Source organism: Anopheles marshallii, chromosome 2 (genome assembly GCF_943734725.1).
Source record: "Anopheles marshallii chromosome 2, idAnoMarsDA_429_01, whole genome shotgun sequence".
In the NCBI taxonomy this organism is placed as follows: domain Eukaryota; kingdom Metazoa; phylum Arthropoda; class Insecta; order Diptera; family Culicidae; genus Anopheles; species Anopheles marshallii.
This window is the reverse complement of record NC_071326.1, coordinates 61793138-61819025: the sequence shown is the minus strand read 5'-3', so window position 1 is coordinate 61819025 and position 25888 is coordinate 61793138. Positions and strand designations below refer to the sequence as shown.

The window sequence follows — 25888 nt, the reverse complement described above, 5'->3', positions numbered from 1 at the left end:
TTTGTTATTCGAAGTGCGGATGTAAAGTATTGTAACATTGGAAAAAATAAATCAGGAATACGGTCGTTTTTCATAAATAAAAACAAAATAGCAATATTGAAATAAGTCCTTTAAGCTGAATACTTTGAGAGTGTTAATAAATAGCAAAATCGCTATTCTTGTACAATTAATTAGATTGAGTTTCGCTAAGATTAAAACAGTGCAGGAAAATAAAAAAATGGTTTCTCTTAAACAAAAGTTAATGCGAGTTTTAGAATTTAAATTATGAGCGCTAAAATATTCACGATTTCATTACGAACGTCCGACAGCGGTGACGAATGAAACTTTTAAGCATTTCAACGCTTACCGAAAATCAAGAATCCGAAACAAACGGACGATTGGCGAAAGAAACGGCCATGCATCGATACACTCCCTGATCCTGTCCTCAAATCGTTTGTTTGCTCGTCTGCCATTTGTTTACTGTTCGCGTCCGTTGTTCTATTGCTAATGGATCGGAATGTGAAGTGACGTTTCCCGGGCACAAGTCAGAAACAAGTGCGCATTACCATATAAAAGTGCTATGAAAGCTCTAGCGGTACAGCATCCCCCGCACAGCCAGTCCAAAGTGACTTTAGTGAAGGGAAAGGGAAGCTTCCATCCATACACGGGGGGATGGAACTGTCACGGCTGACAGCGTTTTGTTTTATCACGAATACCGCACGCTGGTTGCTTACAATGTGCGTCCTTTCTTGCACGCCCTTTGACGAGGGCTGTTGAATGAAGGCAGAAATGACATTGCCGGGCCACGGGAGTACACACGAATGAGTTTGCGTCATGAGTTTGCTAAAATAAAGTTATTCAACAACGAGAAGGTGGAATTGTTTGGGACGAGAGAAAGTAAAAGAACACAACATTTTTCTTACATAGTTTGTAACGCAACACAGTGGCCATGATTTTAAACTTGTGTTTTCTGTTGTTTTTTTTCCTGTTTCTGTTTCCGTAGGCCAACGTTACCGCAGGGAGCGCCTTCGAACGGTTTGAGAAGAACAAGTGTCATTGGTTGTTCCACTGGCTTCAGTACCGCCGAACGTCCGTGGAGCTTAGAAATACCGGCGGTGGGAGCCAACCACGAGTACAGCAGCAGTTGTAGAGCAGTAAAAATAGCTTACCCTGTACTACCATCAACAACAGCAGGATGGGTGGCTTTCCGTTTGAGCGAACGACGGTTGACAGCTTTCTGTCACGTTACACGACGGAGACATCGATACCGACCGCAACGACGACGGTCTTGGCCGTGGAGGAGCTGTTCTACAACGTTACACCGTCAGCTGACTCGCTGCCTACCGCCAATGGAACGCTGGACGTCCTGGCGGAAGAGTCGGAACCGACCTACTCGCTAGCGCAGATTATCATCCTCGGCATCATCGCCACGGTGCTTAGTATTCTCACCGTAGCCGGTAACGTGATGGTGATGATCTCGTTCAAAATCGACAAACAACTGCAAACGATCAGCAACTATTTTCTGTTTTCGCTCGCTATTGCTGATTTCGCGATCGGGCTCATATCGATGCCACTGTTTTCAGTCACCACGCTGCTCGGCTACTGGCCGCTTGGACCACACATCTGTGACACCTGGTTAGCGCTGGACTATCTGGCATCAAACGCGTCCGTACTGAACTTATTAATCATCAGCTTCGATCGGTACTTTAGTGTAACGCGCCCACTGACTTACCGAGCGAAACGTACGACAACCCGGGCGGCCATCATGATCGGTGCGGCCTGGGGAATTAGTTTGCTGTTGTGGCCTCCCTGGATCTACAGCTGGCCATACATCGAGGGCAAGCGAACGGTGCCCGAGAAGGAGTGCTACATTCAGTTCATCGAGACCAATCACTACATTACATTCGGTACGGCGATCGCTGCGTTTTATGTGCCCGTCACCGTGATGTGCTTCCTTTATTATCGGATATGGCGTGAGACGAAGAAACGACAGAAAGAGTTGAAAAATTTAACGGGTGATCGAAAAAAGGATTCTTCAAAGCGGTCCAACTCAAGGTAGGTGAAGTGAATGCAAAGGTTTGTTTTGTTTCAAGAAATACTTTTTTCTTGCTCATTTGCTTGAGTACGTCAGTTAGTCACCATACATTTTTTATTCGTATTAGGTAGCCAGGTCACGAATTTACGGGTCATGGCCACTGCTTGTTTTACATATTTATTGAAGAGTCTAATATAGGTCAATTTACCACTATAATGGGTAAATAGTTCGCATCGGATTTCGCATCGACCATGTCGTGTGAAGATCCGACAACGCCATCGTGCACCACCGGGTATGGTGTATTATATTCCAGCTAATATTAAGTTTTAATGGTTCAGATTATTCAGTTATTTGATAAGAACGGCCAGGCCGTATTGCTTAAAACTAATGGGGAAGCTTAATCTAAGATACAATTCACAAACGTTTGAAGACATTTCCTTCTCCAAACCGTGAAAGGTCACCTTATCCCGGGTGTACTCGGCCGTCTTTAAAGTTTTTGTTGAACAATAAAAAGCGATTCACTGCGATTAAACGAGGGTTAAAGAAGTGATTATTATCAAGTTTTAATGTCTCATAACGGATAGCGAACAATAGCAATTTTGTTATAGGCTTGGAATCTCGGAAAAAGCTTTGCGAAAAGTTACTTATCTATTTTTTTATTTGTAAGATAATCACATCAGCTACCAACCTTGCTACCTTATATACTGTGCAAATCTAGAAAGTACATATAGGACAAATGTTTTTTTATGTTCTACGCTCAAAAATGATCAAATGAACTCTCTCAACTGATCACAAAACAAAACACAATCTACCTCAACATTCCCAGCAAACGGCCCTAGAATCTTTCCATTGATTCTATTGTTTTAACACTACAACAAAACTTACAAAAATGCTCTATTTGCTTGTCGTTTACCATATCATCCACATCCATTGTGTGCTGATGCAGGCGCACTGGGACACACCCGGTAACATTGCAACGAATTTATTTACGCTATGAATAATGGAAACACTTTGTATGGAATTGCCGGCCAGGGCGTACCGACTGGGACTCACATTACCATATTCCCAGCTCCCCGTGATCCGTTATGCTGATTGTGACCGACAAAATTGGTAGTTTGGAGTGTAAAGTTGCTCTCCTCGATGGTCTTGAGCATAGAATCATAGTACGGCAACTTTGCACAAAGTTGCCCTTTTTGGGGTTTTTCTTACAACTTTATAGCGTTCGGCAGTGGTGGACAAAGTTAGGCTCTGTTGTAGTCGTTTTCTTGAAAACCTTTTTTTCTAAACAAACATCAGAAACTGATGTTGTTTGACTGTTTGTGTGCATGGTTTATGGGTGAAAATTGGTGATTTTATTTAGCTAACTTATCGAACAAATGGTGTGTACTTTGCTGTACGGTACACGACCAGAAAAGGGAAAGTAATTCTTTCGTACAAGTTATCGAAAGTCTGTTGCTTCTTTTTCACACCCATAGCCTTGTTCCGTAGTGGACTTTTCACTCAGAATACATGAGCAGCTTCTGGCAACATTCGTTCTGCAGATGTTTGTTACTTGTTTATTGCATCGATTTCCATCGGCGAACAATAAAACTCCATTTCAATAAGTGCGACAGAAAGTGCGAATCGATGATGTCAATCGAAGGTTGTACGCAACAAGAACTGCATTTGCTTGTCGTAGAAAATGTCTTTGTGCTATGGTGTGTCATCGGCAGATGTTGGATTTTGAACGATGTAGACAAATCGATATCTTTATTGTGTTGCTAAAATTTCAGTAGAGGCTCTAGCATAGGGTAAAACCTATGGATTAGGAACGCAGTACGTACAGTTCTACTATGTGTTTTAATGTTAAGGTTAACGTCGGTATGGTTGTTATTAGAATTGTTTTTCTTTCTATTTCATTGGCACAACAACTTCAAGAGGTATACGCCTGGCATTTCTGGCTTACTTTTTTACCCCGTAGCTAGATAATCAGTCCTTCGTACATTGCATTGGTGTGGAAGCGATTTTGGACCGGTCCTATCATGTGAAGACCGACGCCGATCCCAAGACAACACCGATTTCGTAAAGTATTACTCAATCTTATACTACTGTGACTAAGAGTGTGTGCTCACTTTTACCAAATATTGATGTATCGCGTGAGGTATTGCCGGTCATCACACTACCATAGTTTACAAAATAATGGCAAAAAGCTACAATCCACTTATTGCACGAAATAACAAACACGCTCCAATTTTTCTACACGCGACTTAATGACGAGGTGGATCTTTTCGTACCAAATGAATAGCTTGCACCAATCGAATGATTTATGATACAACGAACGATACTTTCGATTATCTACTACGGCTACTACTTTATCGATTATCAACGCTTGTTCGTTTAACTGAGAATATTTTTGGACTATTTCGGATAAGTTATTTTGGTAATACAATTGGCATGTTCAGCTACGCAGTTCACGACGCGGGTTCGAAGGTACGCGAATTTTATAAATTTGACATTTTGCGATATTTTGTAAGTAGATTACAATTTATAGTTTACAAAGTATAAGCAAATTATAATTGATGCCTACAAAATACCATAGATCTAAAATACATTGCTCATATACAACTTCTTTGCCTCGAGCGGTTCAAACGTATGATTTATGTGTGGCAAACCAGTTTATGTACATGTTTTACTCGACTTGAATAGAATCCCCATGTTTAACATATATTCAAATTACTATAGTTTTTATTGAGAAATTTACAACATGTAGCTAAAAAAACTTAATTCATTGTGGACTATTTACACATGGGTATACGTGTATTAAATGATTTGCATGATGATATTCCCTTAACAAGATCTGCTTTACCAATTATTAATATATGTGCAGTTGTGTTGAAGCATTACTAAGTGGGAAACTTCAATAAATTGCAAATACCGAGCGCACACGTTGATCAGTTTAATTGAATTCTTCTAATTAAGCACAAATGAACACCGTTCGGATCAACTATACGATTTCCACAGGATGTTGCTGGTGACTGTTGCATCCCTGCATTTACTTTCCTCGACTACCGAACTAATGAGACTTGATTTTACTGCGGGAGGAAGTATTGCATTATTCCACCAACCCCAACATTCACCGTACAGAGTTCTCACACTACCTTCTAGCCTTGGGCTGCTAGATATCGGATGTGGCCAGTTGCATTTGCGGTAATCTGACATTATTATACGAAAACCAGACAGTAGAGTAGTGGCAAGCAGTTGTGGGGGTGTTCGAAGCAAATCGAAAGGTATCTGATTATTGCACATTGCACCACGCACAGTGACACACTAACCACAGCCGAACCGAGCCTCTGTTTGGCGATATACGTACGCACGGTGAGACAAGCCCGTTCAGTGGTTGTATATTTATTTATTATTCCCACCTTAGCATTCCACTTTCATTGCGTTGAGGGGGTAGATCAAATGTTATTTTGCATTATGTTCGTTACATTAAAACGGGCCAGTTGATTGGTTTTTGTTACAACAACAACCCATCATTCCATTCCTTCCCTGCTTCTAGTGGGAAGATAAAAGGACGGCAAAGGTGTATAGATCAGTTTGAGGCACTGCGAGTAATTTTAGGATGAGCATGATACAGTAGCTCCTTTCAATGGTTCCTTTCGGTATCACCTCATTTTTCCATCCCAAATACACGCACCCTTACGTTGTGTTGTGACGGTTCAATGCATTGGCGGTGTTCGGTGTTGTGGAGATTAGCTGGAAATTGTTTTTGCATTTTCATCAGCATAGAGTTTACTAAATAATTACATTTGAGATATCCATCTGAATTTGCTTTGTGCATGACAATTACTTTGTTGTGCGATGCGGAATTTAATAATAATTAATGTTCTATTATGCCAATTGCGAACAGCATGAAAAATACAAAATCGTTGTATTTTTGTTATACACGTAAAAAAAATACTAATTTTAATAAAACATACCAAAACAATCGATTAAAATCAATCACAGAACCAACCTGTTAAATGGTTGCAGTATTTGTTTAAGCATTAGTGTAACAGTCTAAACAAAACAAAAATAACTTTTTACTGTATTATTCACCCGTGAGAAATCTTTCCTTGCCAACTAACAGAACATTCTAAGCGCATGTATAGTGTCTTTATAATGTAGCAAATGATAACGTTAAATAATTGCATAAATCTCACAAATTGAACTATTCGCTAGTAGTTTCGTTGGAGTAGAGGAGGCGAGGTAGGCCCAAATTGAGTTGGTTATCATTTGGTTAGTGGTTATCAGAAGTTGGTTATTGAGGTGGTTTCAACCATTTCATAAATATTATCAACAGAAAACTAGTTCTTATCAAACCCTATTCTATCATCGTTTGAAATACGCTTGCAAAAGAGCCCTGACAAACTTTAGTGTTGGTTGCATTCGCTTTGTTAGCAATTTTTGTCGGCGCCTAGCAAATGGGTTATAGGTGTTGGGTTCCTTGTTAATATTCTGTCCTACAAAAAATCTTGCAAAACATCGAAACTATATTCATCTTCTTTTGATTTCAAAGAAATGCTCGTCTTGCAGTTGAGTTTTTTTTATAACTCTGTCATGACTCCGTGGCTAGTGAATATTTTCGCTGCATCTGTAAGATAAAATGAACCTAGGAAACATGAAACAAAGCAAACAAAACAGTGCAATCGTTTTAAAGCACTTCTAAAGGAGAGAGGTCTCTCTTTTATATGAGACTTTGAGTGAGATTTGGTGGGGTTTGGTTTGGGTTACAGAACTTGTCGTGCCTTTATATACAAATGTTTGCTTCCCATTTTTATCGCAGATCGTTTTCATTGCCTCAGAGGTATAAGCTGATTTTTAATGGACGACGGTGAAACTTTAAATGTTTAATTTGGGATCTTATCATCACCTTTTCTTGAATGTAATCCATCGATTGATCTGAATGCATTAACTCTCCTAGTTTGAGTTTGCATTTACGTGCTCTTTGTGTACTACCATCCTCACAAATTGCCCGTCATCATGTTCATTGTTCGTAATGCTAAGCTATAGCCAAGATTTTTTTCTCTCTTCCAGCCAAGATACGGCCAGAAAAAACCTTTTCACATGTAATGGGTTTCACTGAATTGCACCTTCTCCAGCAGTGCACGGAGGTTTTGGTAGCAAAGAAAGACATTCCGGTAAGGTGAACCATAGCAAAAGGCAGAAAGTAAGAAACCAAACGATACAACTTCGATGTAAAAAGAATTATATTGAGGTTACACGTGAAGAATGGCCTTAAGGGATTGTGATAACGGTTACCGTATTTCCCTTCCCTATAATATGGGTGGACACAGACCAGGATGGCTTTAAGGCGGTCGTTGAAATGCCCATGCTACCCCATATAGTAACACGGTGAACTTCAGGTATCAGGTCGAGGTCGCCAGTGGGACTTATCCATTCTTCCGCTTGCTTTGTATTCGAACGTGTACTGGCACTGCACACACCAACCATCTACTGCGATTCGCTTGACTAACTAACGCTCCGGCATGTTTTTTGCATGACGTTAAAATGGTCAAGGAGAATGGAATGTGCCAGCAGTGCCGACGTCACAGGTATCGCTGCCCGGAAGCTGCACCACGATTGTTTGCAAGTGTTTGTGCACGGGAGCTTGTATGTGTGTGTGTATGTGTGTGTGTATACATGTTTGTACTCTTTATGGAGATATTATACGAGGTAATGTAGGGATTCTGAATATTTCATTTGACGGTAACGTTTTATAGCACTCTCTGACATACTCCCTGGAGTACGAAGGATATTGGGCGGTAGATGGGTAAAGATATTACAAGGACAAGGATCTTTGGTCTTTTCTGCATACTGTAACGAACGAGTCGAGGTGCTTTGGATGAAACAACGGATGGCTAACATGCTCTATGAGTTGACCAGAACAGGAAAGGACGTATTTTAGATGCAGCGCAATGAGGCGAAGTGACTTTTGCTAAACGGTTTAATTTGCTCAATGTCGTTAATGCATGTGATCCTTTGAGTCTTGTTGTATGGTTATTTTCATGGCATGATATGGCGTGATAAATGAGTACATGACTCCCACAACACTACTGATTTTCATAGTGATAATTTGATAATGTAAGTGCATTGCGTGTATTTGTAATATTTTTTTTTTGTTTTATCAGCACAACAACCTCAAGAGGTGTAGGCCTGTAATTTTAGCTTTCTTTGGCTTTATATACCAGGAGCAGGATAGTCATATTTGCGTGATTGGTAAGGATGGGATGTTGAACCGGTCCTGTCATGTGAAAACCGGTGCCATATCAGTGGGCCGCCATAGTAGTATGTAAATTAACGTAAATCAACGACGTGCAACTCTTTAATTTAAAAGTAGAAATTTATTTTTTTATTTCCAGATTCTCCCGAACAAAACTCTTTTCATGCTATGATAAACAATTTCTTATTGATAAATGAACGAATTAAAATTTCATCAAAACGAAAACAGCAAAATGGAAAGTAAAAAATCGCTACACTAAGAAAGAAGACACTTTTTGTTTCCTTTCACTTTGAAACTAGTCTCATCTTTAAATGAAAGGTGGAACAGTTTCATCTTCCCACAGAATGACCAAAAAATTTTTTTCGGGAGAAAGAAATCAAAATAGACCTTGAACAAGAGGAAAATAGAACAAATGGCAGAAATTTGAGCACTTTCAAACGAAAGTAAACAGTTTTTGTTCGCTTTTCTTTCAGCATTCTTGGATAGCTGCTTTATTGAATGAACAGCGAGTTTGTTTCATTTCGTTTTCTTTCTCCATCAATTTTATCGTGCTCAAACCGTGCTTGGAACTCGTGCCAAACCTTGCTTCTAGTAAAATTATGTCCGAGCTTTCAGGTGTTGATGGTTTGTGGTGCTTAAGGTTAAAGCAATGGGGATAATGTCGTTCTTGCAGTTTTTTTTTTAGGTTCTGTCTTCAAATGATTCGTGGTCCTTGAATCATCACAATCTCGAATAAATCGTCAGATAAGTCGGAAGACAATTTGGAAACCAATGACTTCCTGTTTTTGGATGTTTTACCTGAATGAATAGTTTTACTTCCGGACTGTATAAAGGTTTCCGGTGTAGTTTTCGTGAACCATTCTGTCTTAAGATTACCGAAAATAAAAGTGTTGCGTGTGTTTAAGGTACAGAGAGTTTTGGAATTAATTTAATTACCCTTGTATGGTTATGAACGATGCAGTTTTTTCAGTTTAATGATATTTTTATGAACAATGAAGGATTTTTTTTACTGTATTTCGTTGTATTACGTAAAGAAAAGTTTAGTCATTTCTCCATCATCCAAAACGGATATCAGAAGTAAAACTCATAACAAGGCAATAAAATAGCAGCGGAGAAAGTTTGACCATCAAGTCAATAATGATAAACGTCTTAATGCCGATTCGATTTCACTGCTTTAGTTTCGTCCGAAGCCAGATTTACTTTTTTGACGGGGATATACCTAGACAGATCGTCTGTAACGCCTGTTGAATGTCAATAAAATATCGGGGGGAGGAAGAGTGTTGAGTTTTTCTTCACTTACAGCTTCCGATAACCTCACATGGTTTTTTTATGCTATGAGTAATGCATTTCGGTTGCTTAAAAGAAGTATTTCGTTCTATCTTTTGTTTACAGGCATCCAGTAGCGGTACGTTTCATTTACTTTAGCATTGGTCGATAGATTAAATTTACTCACGTCAAACCATAACGAATGATTGATGATCGGAATCGATCCGCTTTTCGTGTCGGTTAGTTTTACGGTTTGATTTATTTGATGTTAGGATGAAGTCGGACTGATTTGGAATAATATAGCAATAAGAATTATCGGCGGTTTGATGCACTTTTAAATATAAAATCTAGAAAATCGTGTACTATTGCATAATTAAATAACAAAACTACGTAACTACATAACATAACTAAATGCAAGGTGTGTTTTAAATATAAAAGCACTTAAACAGGTAAAGTGTAAATGATGTTGTTGATCCCATTCCCCTGCGTAGGATCGAGAGGGTCTAAGTTATCGCAAAGACGCGGGTGTAACTTTCGTGTTTTGAAAAATCTAAAAAACATGATGTTTGCATGTTGATAAAATGTTTTTGAACGGAAAAAATACAATCAAAGCAAATACTTGGTTTACTGAAGAGTTACACTTATTTACCAAAATCAACCGTCAAGCATTGGTATGCTAAGTTTAAATGTGGTGAAATGAGCACTGAGGACGATGAACACAGTAGACGTCTAAAAGATATGGTTATCGACGAAAACATAAAAAACACATTTTAATTAAAAACAAGCGAACTGAATTTGATTGAGAAAGCTGACACCCTACAGATATGAAACAAACTTGCTGGATATATCGGTAACGAATATTTTATTATGTAAAAACTCTGTGCAAAATGAGTGCCGCGTGAGCAGCAACGGTACCCTGTCTTTACATGACCATGTTATCATCAGTGATAACAATGGCAAAAATACATGGATTGGGCTACGAATTGCTTTCCCACCCATCGTACTTTCCAGGCTTGGCTTACAGCGACTATTTCTTGTTCTTTGATCTCATAAGGATGCTAGCTAGGAAGAAATTTTCGTCGAATGATGAGGTGCTCGCCGAAACTGAGGCCTATTTTGAGGCAAAGAACAAATCGCACTACAAAAATGGTATTGAGAAGTAGGAAGATCGATTAAAGCAATCGATGAATCACGTTTGAAGGGATGTAGGTTGAATAAAAAAATATTATGCAAAAAAATTGTGTTTCACTATCTTGGACAAACTAATTTTCAGCCCACCTGTTAATAGTTACGTACCGTAGTCATATTTACAAAGTACGGAACATATTAGACGTTGTTACTTAATGTGCATATACGTCTACTAAAGCACGTTGAAAACTTAACTGAACGACTAGTCGGATTAAATTAATTCGATGAAGTTAAAAGAATTCGGTTTTGTAGCAGCAAATTAACTGCATTCCAGAAATAGTATTTTGATTCAAATTATTGCCGCTTTGATCGAAAAGTCAATCGAAACGGAACATAATCAGAAAATGTGGATTCTTCTCTATTGAACATATGACAACCTTTGATTCCTTTGAACTAGATCATGTTTGAAACAAATACTTCCCTATGAGCAACACTACACTGATTTCGGGATGATGTGTTACCATGACACCAAGCATTAACCTTGTGCATGTGAGTGTGTTTCAGTGCGCTATTAGGATGGCCTAATTGCAATACTTTGATTGATGAGCAAACTGAAAACTCATTTAATATCTTTGGTTACAGTTTGGCCGAGATATACCGGTGAACGAAAGCAAATGTATATTTTTTTTGTGGTAAAATGAAATGGAACCACCGTACTGGTCTAGCAGCACATTACATTACAAACCTGATGAGGGATTATACAAGGTTCCTTGCACCAACCGCAACTCATACACTCTATGTGAAACTGTTATCAGTATGAAAGCATAACGTAGTAGCATTAGAGCACAGGAGGACTAGGTATTGTTCGGGTGGCACACGTACGTCAATCAAAATGGCATTGGAAGAGTGGTTCCAATTTCACTCCGTGTGAGTGAAAATAATACAGCACAGCCAAGGATGTGGTGCGCAGATCAATCAAGCTTCTGTTACTCGAAGCTCTAGGGTCCATTCGATCAAACGGAAGGCTAAAATCCAAAGCGAAGCCAATATGAATGGGGGATGGTTTGACCACGTTTTCAAGGATCAGTTTAAATCAATCTGCTCTGCGTGTCATCACGGTCTGACCTTCTTCGTGCAATAATGACCCTCACAAACTAGTGTCGAAATGTGACGAGATCATAGCCTACAACAGAACCAGCAGCTGGAAGCTTCATGCAGCAGCGTGCACCTAAACTAGCAGTGGAGTAAATGGAGCAAATCATTGGAAAATGAAACCAACGCCAACCGACTCGGATGGCCATTAGAAGTGTTTCATTTTTCAACCGCTTTGTGAACGTTGCGCACGTTACGAGTAACCTCGGGCTTTCGTCTGGACGGGTCCTAATTGGAAACCTAATCATCACGATACATCGTACAGTGAGCGCAGCAGCCGGAAGAGAACTGTTCCCAGCGGAGTTTGGAAAAAAGAAGCGAACAAAAAAATTAAAACTCAATCTGAACAATAGCGTGTAGGAAAACTGTCGATGCCAAAGGTCATTCCTTTCGATACTATTTTATGTATGTGTTCTTTTTCTTTTGGTTTTCTACCATTGTTTGTAGCTTTCTGTCGAATGAATGGTGGTAGCTTTACGGTAGCGTGTTGACGTTTGAATATCGCTCTAGGGAGTTCGATGGCTAGTACCGGAAATACGAAATAGCAATACACTACAACATGCAATGTTCACTTTCCTATTTTTTATCGCTTTTCTATGTGAGTTCAATTGAAACTTATTTAAATTGTAAAAATAATATGTACTAACGACTAACGAATTTGGAATTAATATTTTAACACAAAATTCTAGAACTGACAAGTTTGACATTTTAAATTAATATAATAAACGTTAATATCACTGTCCAAGGACATACCACTACAAAAAACACTCCTAATTGTTATACCTAGAAAGAATAAAATGACTTCTTACAGTGCTATTTCAACTGCCGTGTGATAATATTTTTCATACATATTTGTAACTTTACATAATTTTTATTCTGCACTTTTGTGCTCAACTATTCCAGATCTATACGATATATCCATACGACGATCCATATCTATAGATACGACGGCAGCTGGCAGACTACGACGCTGTTACGCTTAAACCATAAAACACAGGCATGCTGGTGTGCAAACAGGGTTTCTATTGAACAAATACAGAACTATAATTATAGTAGTTTAGCTTTATTTAGATTATTTTAAAAAATAATCTAAAAATTTTTTTTTAGATTTTTTTTTTTTTTTTTTTTTTTTTAAATAGATTTATTTAAAAAATTTAGCATTAATTAGGCGCAGGAAGTAAACAACTATTTAAAGTCTATTATAGTATCCTGAATGAGTCACTGGATGCTGAAGAACTTTCCAAACAACCTCCTTCTGCTGCTTACGGCCACCGCAACGACAACAATGTTCACAGCTCATCAGAAAAGTGTTGTTCAATTAAACAGCTCCTAAAATGCTAATTCCATTCGTCTGTCGTCTGCCCGAGTCACAAACAAGCGAACCAGAGGCGGAACACATCCATTAATTTACGAGTTGGGCCTCGAGTATTTTTCCAAAAACTGTCAGTTCCAACAGTCGAGTACGCTCCAAACGAAAATGACAGTCAGTCGGCCGACAACCGATTCTCTAACCTCCCCCATTTTATGCTAATTAAAAGTTGAGCTCGCGGAACTGACTATGTTTTTAGAGTCCTCAAGCAGTAGTTTTTCATTCGCTACCGTTTTTGCCTCTCACACCAAACGTACAAGTAGACAGAAACAATCACGCCTATGCCATAACGTGTTGAGCATACTAGTGTTTGGTACAGGAAGGGAAAGTTCAGCATGCTTAGAAGCCAGTTTGCTCAAAACATAATCAACAATGTTGTCACCGAAATCTCCGACAGCAGGGAAAATGAAACGACGGCGAAGGCATAGATTTTACGCATCAATTTTGTGCGATCGTAATCGTTTTCTTGGAAAATGACACGAGCGTCAACGAGGCCACGAGTTGCGACATATTTTCACGCTTTTCCTCGCCGTATACTGTGGTGTAATGGTTGCCTAACTTTGGTCGTTTCCATCGACGTAACGTTGGATCCTATTTCGTAGTCATTTACCACCTGGTGGAATATGAAGAGCTATCAGCAGCTTCTGCACGTTCCTTGGTTAATGATTTAAATTGTAACACGCGTTCGGGTGTAATGATTGTTCTAACCTTGAAACGTTCGGCTAACCACCGATAATATGATGTATATGTGTGTGTGTAATTGCACGCGAGGATTTTTTTCCTCTTCTAGTTCCATAAAACATTCACAATGTGTCATCAACATGTAATTGTGATTTCATCTGGACAATCGAGTATGCAATGATTTTTTTTCGCTGTCGCTGCTATACTCTAGATCTCTCTTGACAGATCTGAGTTGATAGGGACTGGCCTCAAGGACTACAAGGAATAGAGAGTTATTTAAGAGTTTTAAGAGGTACTAAACAGGATCGGTTCCGAAATAGGTTCAAATGTTCATAAGGCTAAAGAAATTGGTACATTATTGGTCGCACATTTTTCATTCTCAGCTCAATATGATTCAACGTACAATAGCTCTGAAATAGTTAGTTAGTTCCTGGTCAGATTATTTATAATGTTTCGAATGCTGCCTATTTTGTACAAGACGTTTCCCCAAAGACTACGCGTGATGATGATTTGCCAGGAAATGATGGAACGATGAACAATTTTCGACCAAAAAAACTCGAAAATAGGAGAGTTTTGGTGGAAATTTCTGAAAGCATGATGTCAGAATAACGCACCTCAGTCAGCAGCAATAAGCATCACGTTTATTCTTCATGGTAATGACGTCAGCAGCAGTATGAACGAGTGGTTATTTTTGTCTAAAGCTGATTTTAACAATTCAAGTAGCATTCTGTCGCAAAACGGGCTATCATAAAAAAAAACTTGAACCACAACCTGTTGGGACTTGCCATTAGGACACAAAATGAATAAATTTTCGGCTTTTAAAATGTGTGTACACGTTTTACAGAATGTTATTAAAATTGCATGATATGGACGATGATTTCTTTCGTGTACAGAAATTAACGTTTGAAATTTTGCTTTTGCCTATTTACACACACAGTCCTTAATATTAGGCATATTGAACCTAAGCACAATTAAAATGATGGTCATAATATTTGTAGAAGTTGACTATTAATATTAATATTTATAAAAATAAACTTAATCAACTCTAAATGTTATCGAAAGAACGATTATACAACTAGTATTGTTCTAATAGCTGTAACTAGCGCGGTTTTGCATGAATATATTTCTGTGGGTGTGTCCAATACATCCCACAAGAAAACACGTGCCTGTTGTAACTGGATTAGATTTTCATTGCGATTGCATGTCGCAATCATTTTCACCTTACACACCCACATGCTTACACGACATTCACGTCCAATGACTGCGTTACGTTGGCAGTTATGTGTTGTCGGTGGTTGATCACATTCACGTTGGTCCTACCATTCGGGAATGCCGATACAGTGCCATCAATGGTGATGCAAGGATTATAGGAAATTCTTTTTCTCTAGTGAGCAACGATCGAACGTGAGGCAAAAAAAAATTAAAAGTCGAAAGAACAAAAATTCGTGTCATGCGAACGATGACAGGTGGGTCAAGGAAATCAGGTAACTGATGAATCGTTACAGGATGAACACGCAAAGATTGTAGCTGTGGTTGTAACGAAGATTTTCCGGGAAGACATCTGTCAGATTCAAGTGTCAACTTCTTGGCGGGTTTTTGAAATCAGACAAAAGAAGCCGTTACCTTTTAGTGTTTAGCGAGTAACCAGTCTGGTTGAGGTTTTTTTCAGATGAGTGTGTTTTACATGCTTTCCAATGATGTTATGTTATGTTTAATTACGTGTGTGAGAATATTTTGAGAATAATTTACGAGTATACGCATCGCGCAACTCGTAGAGTTCGTCATTTGAGCTGAACTGAAGAAGATGGAGTTGTAAGGATTAAAGTTTTACCAAACCCACCTAACCCTCTCAATGTTGGTGAGATGTGACCAACAATACTTTTTTAGATAAACCTTAAGCGGATGATCTTTCGAATAACTTTGCTTTCATTTCATTTGCTATTCAAGCTTTCATGAGACTGCGCGCAGGATATTGAAATATTTTTCATTGTTTAGTAAGGGAATGAATCAAGCAAAAAAAAAAATCATACAGTTATCTTGGTTATTTTTTTTTTCATTTGAAGATAAGGGCTCTTTAATGCATATGAACAGTTTAAGAGATCGCAAATACATTCGAAAAAAAAATTCTAAAGAATTATTTAAAACTGACATTATATAATACAAAAAAGCTTCAACTTAACAACAAATAATAAACAAAGAACAATGAAATAAACTACGGGAACTCTTTATCAGTGTATAATTGCAAAGAGTAACTTAATTCATTTTATTTTATTTTACCTTCACAAGCACAGCTGATGTGTGTACAATTCTCGCCTCCACCAATACACTAGACCGCCGGATGTGGTCACCACATGTTTCTTCGACAGGTTGAAACCAACCTTGATGTCGGGTGGTTCTGCATAATACATTGCAAAGTTTGCGAAGAAAATAGCTGTAACAGATTGTGGAAAATTATGATGAAAACATCAGCCAAACGTCGGTAGATGAGAGGAGATGTACCGGCTGTAAACTTACGCAGATTACGGTATGTCGTTCCCGATCGGGTGGTAATGTAATAAATCATTACACAAACAAAGCTGCTTTCTTATTCCTGTGGTCCAGCCTATTTTTGCACGGTGTTAAGAAGAAGCACATGAATCTAAGCAACATTAAGTAACCCGCACGTAAATAATGCCAGGAGCCACGATCTGCTGGGGCGCTACAGTGGACAATGCCTTACCGGAGTTACGATGGGCAAATTTCTCGCAGTTCTAAAGAAAGCTAAACTAATTTGCCTTCGCCGGAATAAATTTAGCTTCATCTCATGTCGGTGTCATCTGTAACACGTACTTGTGGGTTGTACTATTGGTGTTTGAAAAAAAAATCTACATCTAAATCTATGTACAAAAAAAACATAGAAATACACAGACATTCAGGGGATGAGAAGAATATCATTTGGGTGAAAGTCTCGGGACGCATCCCTTCATCTGGCGGCCTTACGCGTTACGTACCTGACAGCAACGATCAACCAACCAGGTGTGGATGGGGTCAGGCTCCATTATAATGTCGCTCACGTTGTGCTAGAGGCTGTCGAACTTTTTTAACTTTTCCATCTGGTGTGGCAAAAGTGGTACGAGAATGCGTGCGTCTGTGCGTTTGCTCCGCGAATCTGATGGAGGACTTACCCGGAAAAGCGTGCGATGGAAAAGTATGGAAGCTTTATCTATATCAGCTGCCAGAGCGAGGCAAGCCAGGTGACAGATAAGCAATGACAATGAAGTAAAATCTTTATAAGTGTACAACGTTTGGTGGACGAATTTGTACATTATAGCACACGTTTTGGTGGAGATGCGGTATGGGACGTAAAATTTGTAAAATGACAACCGCGTCACGTAGCTGCCATGGTCACACTTATATTGGCATCAGATCGAACCAATTTCGCTGCAAAACTACGGCAAAAGGAAGACGCAAATTTGCGACGCAAACGTTTGCAAATCGGAAGGGACAATATCTGGTAGTCTGATACGCGGAAACGATTATTGACGTATATATCCAAGGTATACGAATCAGGTGTATGGTGAGGAAGAAGGATATGTCAGCTGTCGGGTGAGGTTAGTTTAGATTATCTGAAAATCGCATCTGCTGCGTTACTCGGGATATTTTTAAAAAGAGATTTATGAGATTTAAGAGTTTATATTGAAAAAGGCTAAGCAAATATGGGTTTTATATGTCCTTTTCTATTGTATTATTTAATAATAAGCTACTTGTTTTCTTTTTTTAAGACATTGCATGATTTTCTGTTGCTCTAGAAAACTTTTTTTTAATCTGATTTTTGAGTTCTTTCTTCTTTAAAATGTACCAGCACGTCAAATACAGCAAATCCCCGCAGACGCAATGAAAAAATAGAATAAATGGAAAGTTTACAAGTTATTTTTGAAAAAAAAACATAAACATTCAAATTCTTCTTAGTTCCACGCAATTTTATTGTCAAATTTTCTGTGACCCCTATTACATGTCTATATTTCATCTCTTCAACATGAAGTATATACGATTTTTCCAAGGAAATTCGATATACGCGAAAGTTTCATATTCGCTAAAGCGTTGGGTCTCAAACTTTGGCGTAAAGCGGGGAGCTGCTGTGAATTTTTGCTTTTTTTCTTGTCTACTTATTAATGAATCAATTTTAACGGCTTGTGCTTTATTTTCAATTACGCATTTGCTGATTTTTAAACAATTCCTAAAAGAGATTTCCACCTATAGTGTTGCCTTATAAAATGTCGACTTGCTATGGAGCGTATTTAGTTGTTTTTGGCAGATTTGATGTCGTACTATTTTTCTTGTAGGTTAAGTTATTAGGTTAGGCTATTGCTTTGTATGTTGGTCCTATTGCTTTGTATGTTGGTTTTTATTTTGTGTGTTGTTCTATTCCTTGTGTTGTGGATTATGTGTGACTACATCGACAAACATTCTTCCGCATTTGAAGTTGACCAAGCGTTGGAGGGTCTGTAATAAACCAGACAACAAATAGGTTCATACGGACTACAAAAATACACCTACATATTTGACCACCTTTTCGTCAGTTTTGGTGCTGTCCTCGAAGGTGACTGGTTCCTCATCAGCTTAATATGACACTAAGTGGAACAATAATTGGCATAGACTACAGAAAACAAAAGATGGACTGCAATAGATTTAGAGATAGGGAGATAGGGGAAACAAGGAAATAGGATAGTGCAAAGCGGTAAATGAGCCTCTTTAATACCTTTAATCTACAACCCAACCTGTACGAATTGGAGTACCCGCGTGCCTTCTGATCAATCCCATCGAATCCAATAAGAAGACCAAGTAGTTTCAAACTCCCCGCAGGATCACATAAGATGGTCCATATCGTTCCCATTCTGCAACCACACGCTTTTGACATTGACAGGTCGATACGCTGTAGATGCCATTCCAAATTGATTGGACACAAGTCGAGAAATCATTCTGGCAACGATCTACACACAGATCCATCAAATCAAGACCGTGAGAACTTTTGAGGACGGATCGAGAAAAAGAACCGTCATAATTCATTCACTTTTCCCATGCTCTGCTAACGAAAAAGGAAAAGTTGTTGTGGATAACGCAGGAACTCTTCGGATGAGATGGATCGGTTATAAAAAATGATTTCTCTGCCAGTGAATCTGCCTTCTAATTACCGGGAAATTCGCAATGAGAAGAATCCCATATTTGCGATATTCTAAATGCATTTTTGCTTTTTTTGCACTGAAACAATTCGTACAGCAAAATTTAAGAAAAATGTAACAAAATAATATAAATAGGAATATAATTGTAGAAAAATGTATATCATAGTAATAGCAATATAAATTAGACTTGGCTCTAAACAGACTTTAAATTTTCTCTCTATCTGTAAATATAAAATGCTGGTCAGGAAGGCTCGCTGCTATTATCTTGTTTTCTTGATTTTCTTTTAGTACGATAACTATTCGTCATATTGATAGCCCCATACAATACAATGAAAAACTCATTTCTCAAGGCATTTCTTCCTTATACTTTGCTTTATGTTAACCATACTCGACTCGTATAAAAATATAATCTTTATGTTAACTTTACACGAATGACCGAATCTTCGTCATACCATCAAATTTCATGACTACTATAGGTTAACAGTAAATTCTATGAATGTACCTAAGTAACTGGGTTTATGCAAAATAAAATTAAAAACGTCTTTATGTGATATGCACAAACTACTTTCACCAAGGACGGAGGCTATGAATAAGAAGAATCACTTAATTCCTTTCTCCGTTCCGTCTTTCTGTCATCCTTTCTCAACAACATCCCAAAGTATCGAAGGAGATGCACGATGAGAAACTATTGCGAAACCCGGATCCGAGCAGAAAACATCCGGTGCTACATGATGGTCATCGGAGTTAGATGCTAGCTCACGGCCGTGAAAGATACTAGAGAGCCATCCCTTCACAGTCTCGTAATTTAATCAACTTTATCCAAAAGAAGAAAAAATAATTCTTGATTGAATCAACCATTTCCAGTGACCTCCGGGCATTTTCCGCGCTCCAATTGATGTGAAGTGGCATCATCACCGGTTTTATACAACGGATAGCCTTTTACGTTTGTGACTGATAGCGGCATCCGTGTGTAGTTCATCAAGACTCGGAGGCGAACTTGGAAGACTGGCCTTTCAAACAGTACAATTGTAAACTACCCTTTTGAACAACCTCTGCTGTTAGCGCTGGACATTCTACCGGGTAGAGCTGAGCTTGAATTATATGAATCAGTCAAGTGGTTCCATATTTCAGCTCGCATCACGATGGATTGGGTGTGGTACTAGTTTATGTCCTGCAGGATGAAGGTAGTTGGACCCATCTTGGATGCCCATCAGTACACACACAAACATCCTTACAACAAATAAATCGTTTTACGTCAAAAGTAAGTCGTACGTAAGTGTGAGCTTGAACTACCTTTTTGTAAAGTATCTTGGCAGACAGCATTCGACAAAGACGAGGGTGCTGAGTGTTTTCTGAGTGCGAGTGTTTTATGTTGTTTTTTTAACCATCGCCAATGTTTTCAGCTAACCCACTTCAAGACGCTTGAAAATGTGGTAGGTGTGGGTTGAAAAATTGAAAATAAAACATGTTACCCACCCGCTCAAGCTGTGTGGGATGTTATTGGGACAAAACCATCCAACAGGAGTTCCCAATCTCTCCACCACCCAATACCATACACATTCAGCTGAACAATTTGATGAGGAGTAACAACCAAGGATGGGAAAATGCTGGAATTTAGAATCCCGTGTCGACAAGGCCGAGTAAAGGTTTAACCACGGCATAAGGCTGCTTTGTTTTGGGGGGAACTCCTACAACAGAAACCAATGGGCAGCTGAAGCAGTTGATGATGGTGTGCCGGTTTCCAATGGCATTTGAAAATGGAATCCTATCCCAACCAAAGATCAAGCGACGGGCAAGGTCATGGGAATAGCGCTCCAAGATATGATACCGGTTCGGTTTAGTAAGCCGGGACCGTGGGTAATGAATGAGCCAAGTAAGGTTAGCACGTTACTTCTCTCGAGCCCGAATTCCGAAAAGCCCAATGGGGTCCACTTTGTGCGAAGAGGATTGCTTTTGCCGTACGTTTTCGGGAAACCTCGAAGACCCAGTTTTGCGGTCGAGTGATTTAAACTCTCCGAACCGAATCGGGCAGCCCTCAGATATGTATGATGTACCCCTATCAAACTGAGGGCAGATTTCGGGGCTGTCTTTTTCTTCTTTATTGCAGGTTATGGATGAAAAAGGATTCAACGTTCCATCATTCCGTTGAATTGGCTGCAAAGAGGTTGTTACGTTGTGTATTTTTTAGTTGAGCTTCCTTGTTTTGTTATTAGTTTTTATTAAATCCTTTCGACTTCGGATCAGCGATGATGAACATGTTTAAGTGAATCACATACAATCTCTCTCTCTGCTTCTCTGTGTTGAATAAACCCCTGGGACAAACCGAACAAGTTTACGAGCTCGACTCGAATGGTGAAAAGCAGGTGAAAATGGATAAAAGAATGAATAAGATACCTTGGTTCTGGTTAATGTTGTGTTTATTTGGCAACAATTGCGGTTAATGTAAGAGTTATCCACGATGGTGCGTTATGTTATTCCGCAGGGGGTATTCACCAGCAGCAAAGGTTAAATAAGGGATCCGTTTGATGAAAATAAAGTAAACGAATCCCATACAAAGTGTTTTAAGGGGTTTGTTGAACATGCTATTAACGATCTGAAAATTAATTTTATTGGGATTAATAGAATAAAAATTGATACAAACAAAAATCAACACAATCCACCAACCATGTTTGAATACCAGTTTACCATACCAGTAATACCTTGCCGATTGCATTAGAGTAGATTGGAGTAATTTCGGAGATATTCTCTTTTGATGACGAAATCTTATTACCACGTTACAACAAATCTATCTTTAAAACTGAATGTAATCTATTGCAATTACAAAGTACGGATTTTTTATTAATATTTAGTACAATACGACTACTTTAAGCATTTTAGAAATGATTTTATTTTGATTTAACTATGTTTTAGATTAATCATGAAGTTTTCATAATATTGATGCAAGCAATACGACCTGGTCGTTCTTGTTGAATAAAAAAACAATATTGATGCGTTTTAAGCTTGATGAAGTTTAATGTGATATAAAACACATGTAATGTTTTAATAATCGGAATAATAGATTTTTTAATAATGAATTTATTGTGCGTTTTTGCTTGAGATCTTTTTAACTCACTTTAAATTAAATAATTTAAGTGGCTCACAAAAGTATAGTTGAACATTTTCCTACATCGCTGTGCTTTTAACCAAAAATATCACTACAGTGGTCAATTTTTCTCTAGCTAGCATGAACAGAAACTAGGTCAACCAGGAGACAGAAATTAAATTCTTGTTTCATTTTCTCAATTGAATATGGAATTTCGCGTTCTCCAAATAGATTACTATTTCTCTGTAATACAGAAATGTTAAAGCAACACTCGCAAGAAGTGTTAAAGGTGTGTTTTAGAACAACGCACACTGATTTTTGTGTTTGCCATTTGAATGGAGAATTAACTGAATTGTATATTCTTTTTCTCGTTACAGCGATGAGAACACAGCGGTCAACCATTCTGGGGGCCATGTACTGCCTGCCAGTGTTGCCGATCCGGACGGGTGGCGAAGACCGCGCAGTGAATCTTCGGCGGACGCGGAAAGTGTTTACATGACCAATGCCGTGCTTCCGGATGGTACTTACGGGCATGGCATGTTGTCCCGACGCTCAAGCGTAAGTAGCTTTGTTTGTTGCTGACAGTGCATCGAACGAATAGTAATCGACGAATCAACAATACCTTTTCGTCTCCGCGCCTTTACGGTGGCTTCCGTATTTTTTGTGCGAAACCCTGTTTATTTTCTGATTTTTTGCAGATCACTATGAACGGAGTCCCGAAAAAGCCGACCACCTTCTTCGGCGGCATCAAGGATTGGTGCATCGCGTGGTGGCATTCCGGGCGTGAGGACTCCGAAGACTACGGGTATGACGTCGAAGAACCTTCGGACTTAGGGTATGCAACACCTGTATCCATAGAAACTCCCCTACCAAGCTCAGTCACCAGGTAGAGGAAGCTCGGTCTCCGAACCTTTCTTTTTTCTATTATACAATCAAATTGATAAGCAAAAAAAAATGAACGAATGTTTTATGTTTCAATGTTCCATATAGAGCTGTGCTGTGCCAAGCTGATAAGCTTATTCCGTTTCTTACCGTCCACTAAACTATCGCAATCACACCTCACCTCTTGCCTGTCGCAAACAGCGATCAGTCTAATGCTTCCTATGTTTTAGCTTTTAGCGTTCACATATAAAGAAAATGTATATCTGTTTCTTTCGTTTGTTCCTGCTTAATTTAGATTTTCATCTCCCCCCATCGTTCTGCAATCTGTAGCGCTCGAAAGTTTTCTTAAGCATTTTTCAGCTGCGTTGAGCTATGGACCATGGAAGGCTGAAATCCCTGGCTCGACCCGGCCATTTCGCATGGCAACGCTTTGTTGCTTCGGTTCGATGTGTTTGGTTTAATCCAGTGTGTTTGTGTTGTCGTACAACGAATGAAGGATTCGGGGAAAGTATAGTTTGTTTAAGGTAGCCAGGTTAGCTTTCCACCTATTAATGAGAAAATGGCTGATGTTTGCTAGACCGGGATAAACGTCTCGATGCGCTAAGGTTTTGGAAAGCACTTTAATTTAATTCCACATTAGGCACATATTAGGAGGAGTTCAAACATTTCCTCCAGTTTGGCTGTTGGTTTTAGACCTTCGAGAATAGTATTTTTCTGAATAATAAATCATACTAAACAATTACTTTGAATTTCTTAACATGAAGCCTTTTAAACTCATACTATGTATCTATTTGTTTTCATTCGTTTAATGTAAATTAAACCCGCAATCAAACTATTTTTAATAGTCACTTATGTAATTATAATAGTATGTGAATGTTACTTAATGAAACTCAAAAAAATATTGCATGACTTTCACCATGTAATTTCTTGAAATTTTCGCCAAAAAACTTAATGTTGCGCTGTTTGCAATACCAAACATAAATAATTCATCCCACTTTGATTGAACCAAACCGCCATTCACGAAACAAATCCTTCCCGTTCGACAAGCTGACCGACATATCATGGCTTTTGTGCACTGTGCTCTACAGCATAACAGCACAGCAACAATCATCCCATGCGCCATTTCCATCATAACGAGCGACGTGTGTCGTCAATCAAACGTCATGAAGTGCTATTCCGTCGAACCATCGTGGAAGTGACCATTTCTCTTTAGTGCTGGTATATGATTTAGTACATGTACCACGTTATCCTGTTTTTTTTTAGTGTGCGTGCCATTTATGTGTTTTTAGTGTCCTGTTCCGTCTTGCATTCCATTATACGCGTATAGGGAGTGGCATAGAGAATGATAGAGAGAAAGAGTCTTTTAGCTATGTTGTTTGTCCCATGTGTGGTATCAGTTAGGGTTTTATCGTGCACTTTTCACACACAAACGTAGAGACCATGAGCACTAACAAACATCAAGAATCCTAAAATAGTGAAACACTCTCCGGACTCATAGTGAAATAATATGATTCATGAGCCTTTATTCATTCATGGCATTACGTTCGTTTGTTCGTATTTGCGTTAGTATTGGAATTTTTCAACTTTCACCTATGTTTGTATGGGGATGGGTAAGGTGTCCTGGGACAGGCGAGTAAGCTAAGGAACAAACAAACTCATCTGTCCCGGTGCAGCTTCGCCCACCGTATTTGTGTATTTTTGTGCGTTAAAACACAGCCTGCTATATGCGCTCTTTGCGAAATTTCCACACATTAATGCAGTTTGTTGTTCTGTCGTTGCAGATGCACCTCATTGAATGTGATTCGCGATCCATACGTGGCCGGAAGCGGAGGTCGTAGTAACGTTGTCAGCATGATCCCGGACATTTCGCCCACACCGATACGGCCCGCTTTGCCACCATTAGCCCATCTGCAAGATATGCATGGTGCGCGAGACTCACGCTCGTTACCGAACAGCAACCGTTTGGGATCGCGTTCCGTCAGTCAGGATTCGGTGTACACCATCCTTATCCGGCTGCCACCTGAGGGTGGTTCGGGAGACGAACGTGCACCGTCGATCAAGATGATACAGGACGACGTACCGATGTCGATGACGGTACCACCGAGACGTCCGTTACCTTCGCGCGATTCCGACTACATCATACCGGTTGCAAATCGTCGCCAATCAACCGCCACCACCGATTTCCGGTTACCGCTGTCGGCGAAAATCATCTCGAAGCCACTGTCCAAGCAGCAGCAGCAACTGCACCAAGCAAACCTCGCCCAAACGGCGCGCCAGGTGAAGAAGAAGAAAAAATCCCAAGAAAAGCGCCAAGAAACGAAGGCAGCCAAAACGCTGTCCGCCATCTTGCTCAGCTTCATCATCACCTGGACGCCGTACAACATACTGGTGCTGTTAAAGCCGCTTACCGCGTGTGCGAAGTGCATCCCTCAGGAACTGTGGGACTTTTTCTATGCTCTTTGCTACATCAACTCCACCATTAACCCGGTCTGCTATGCACTGTGCAATGCCTCGTTTCGACGGACGTATGTACGCATCCTGACCTGCAAATGGCACACACGCAACCGGGAAGCGATGACACGCGGTGTGTATAACTAAACCAGGGTGCGGCTAGTACTTGACCAAAACCTTCGCCACATGTCATGCAACAACAGCAGTAGGCTGGAGATTGTAGGTATATTTACTTATCGGAGAGTCTGATTTGTTGATCACAAGTGTCCTGGGATAGCTGGATTTGCTAATTGCATGTGTCGCAGCAAAACAGCAGGATGATCTTATATTTGAACAGTTTTTCTTGATAATACTCTGGTACTTATACTAATTTGGACATTACAAACATTGGATGATTTTTACTTGCATTTCTGATGTTTGTGTACAAAGCAACAAAGATGAGTTCTGAGAGTAGTTCGAAGAC

The 25888-nt window shown here is 39.3% G+C and overlaps 1 protein-coding gene across 1 annotated transcript; it reads left to right on the top strand.

Annotated features, from left to right (window-relative positions):
* The first annotated feature begins 1174 nt into the window (after positions 1-1174).
* On the top strand, positions 1175-25572 carry LOC128709768 (muscarinic acetylcholine receptor DM1). The gene is made up of 4 exons (XM_053804787.1): positions 1175-2034; positions 22470-22650; positions 22791-22927; positions 24756-25572. Exons 1-4 carry the CDS (start codon positions 1175-1177, stop codon positions 25570-25572), a joined length of 1995 nt encoding a protein of 664 aa, XP_053660762.1.
* Positions 25573-25888: the final 316 nt, after the last annotated feature.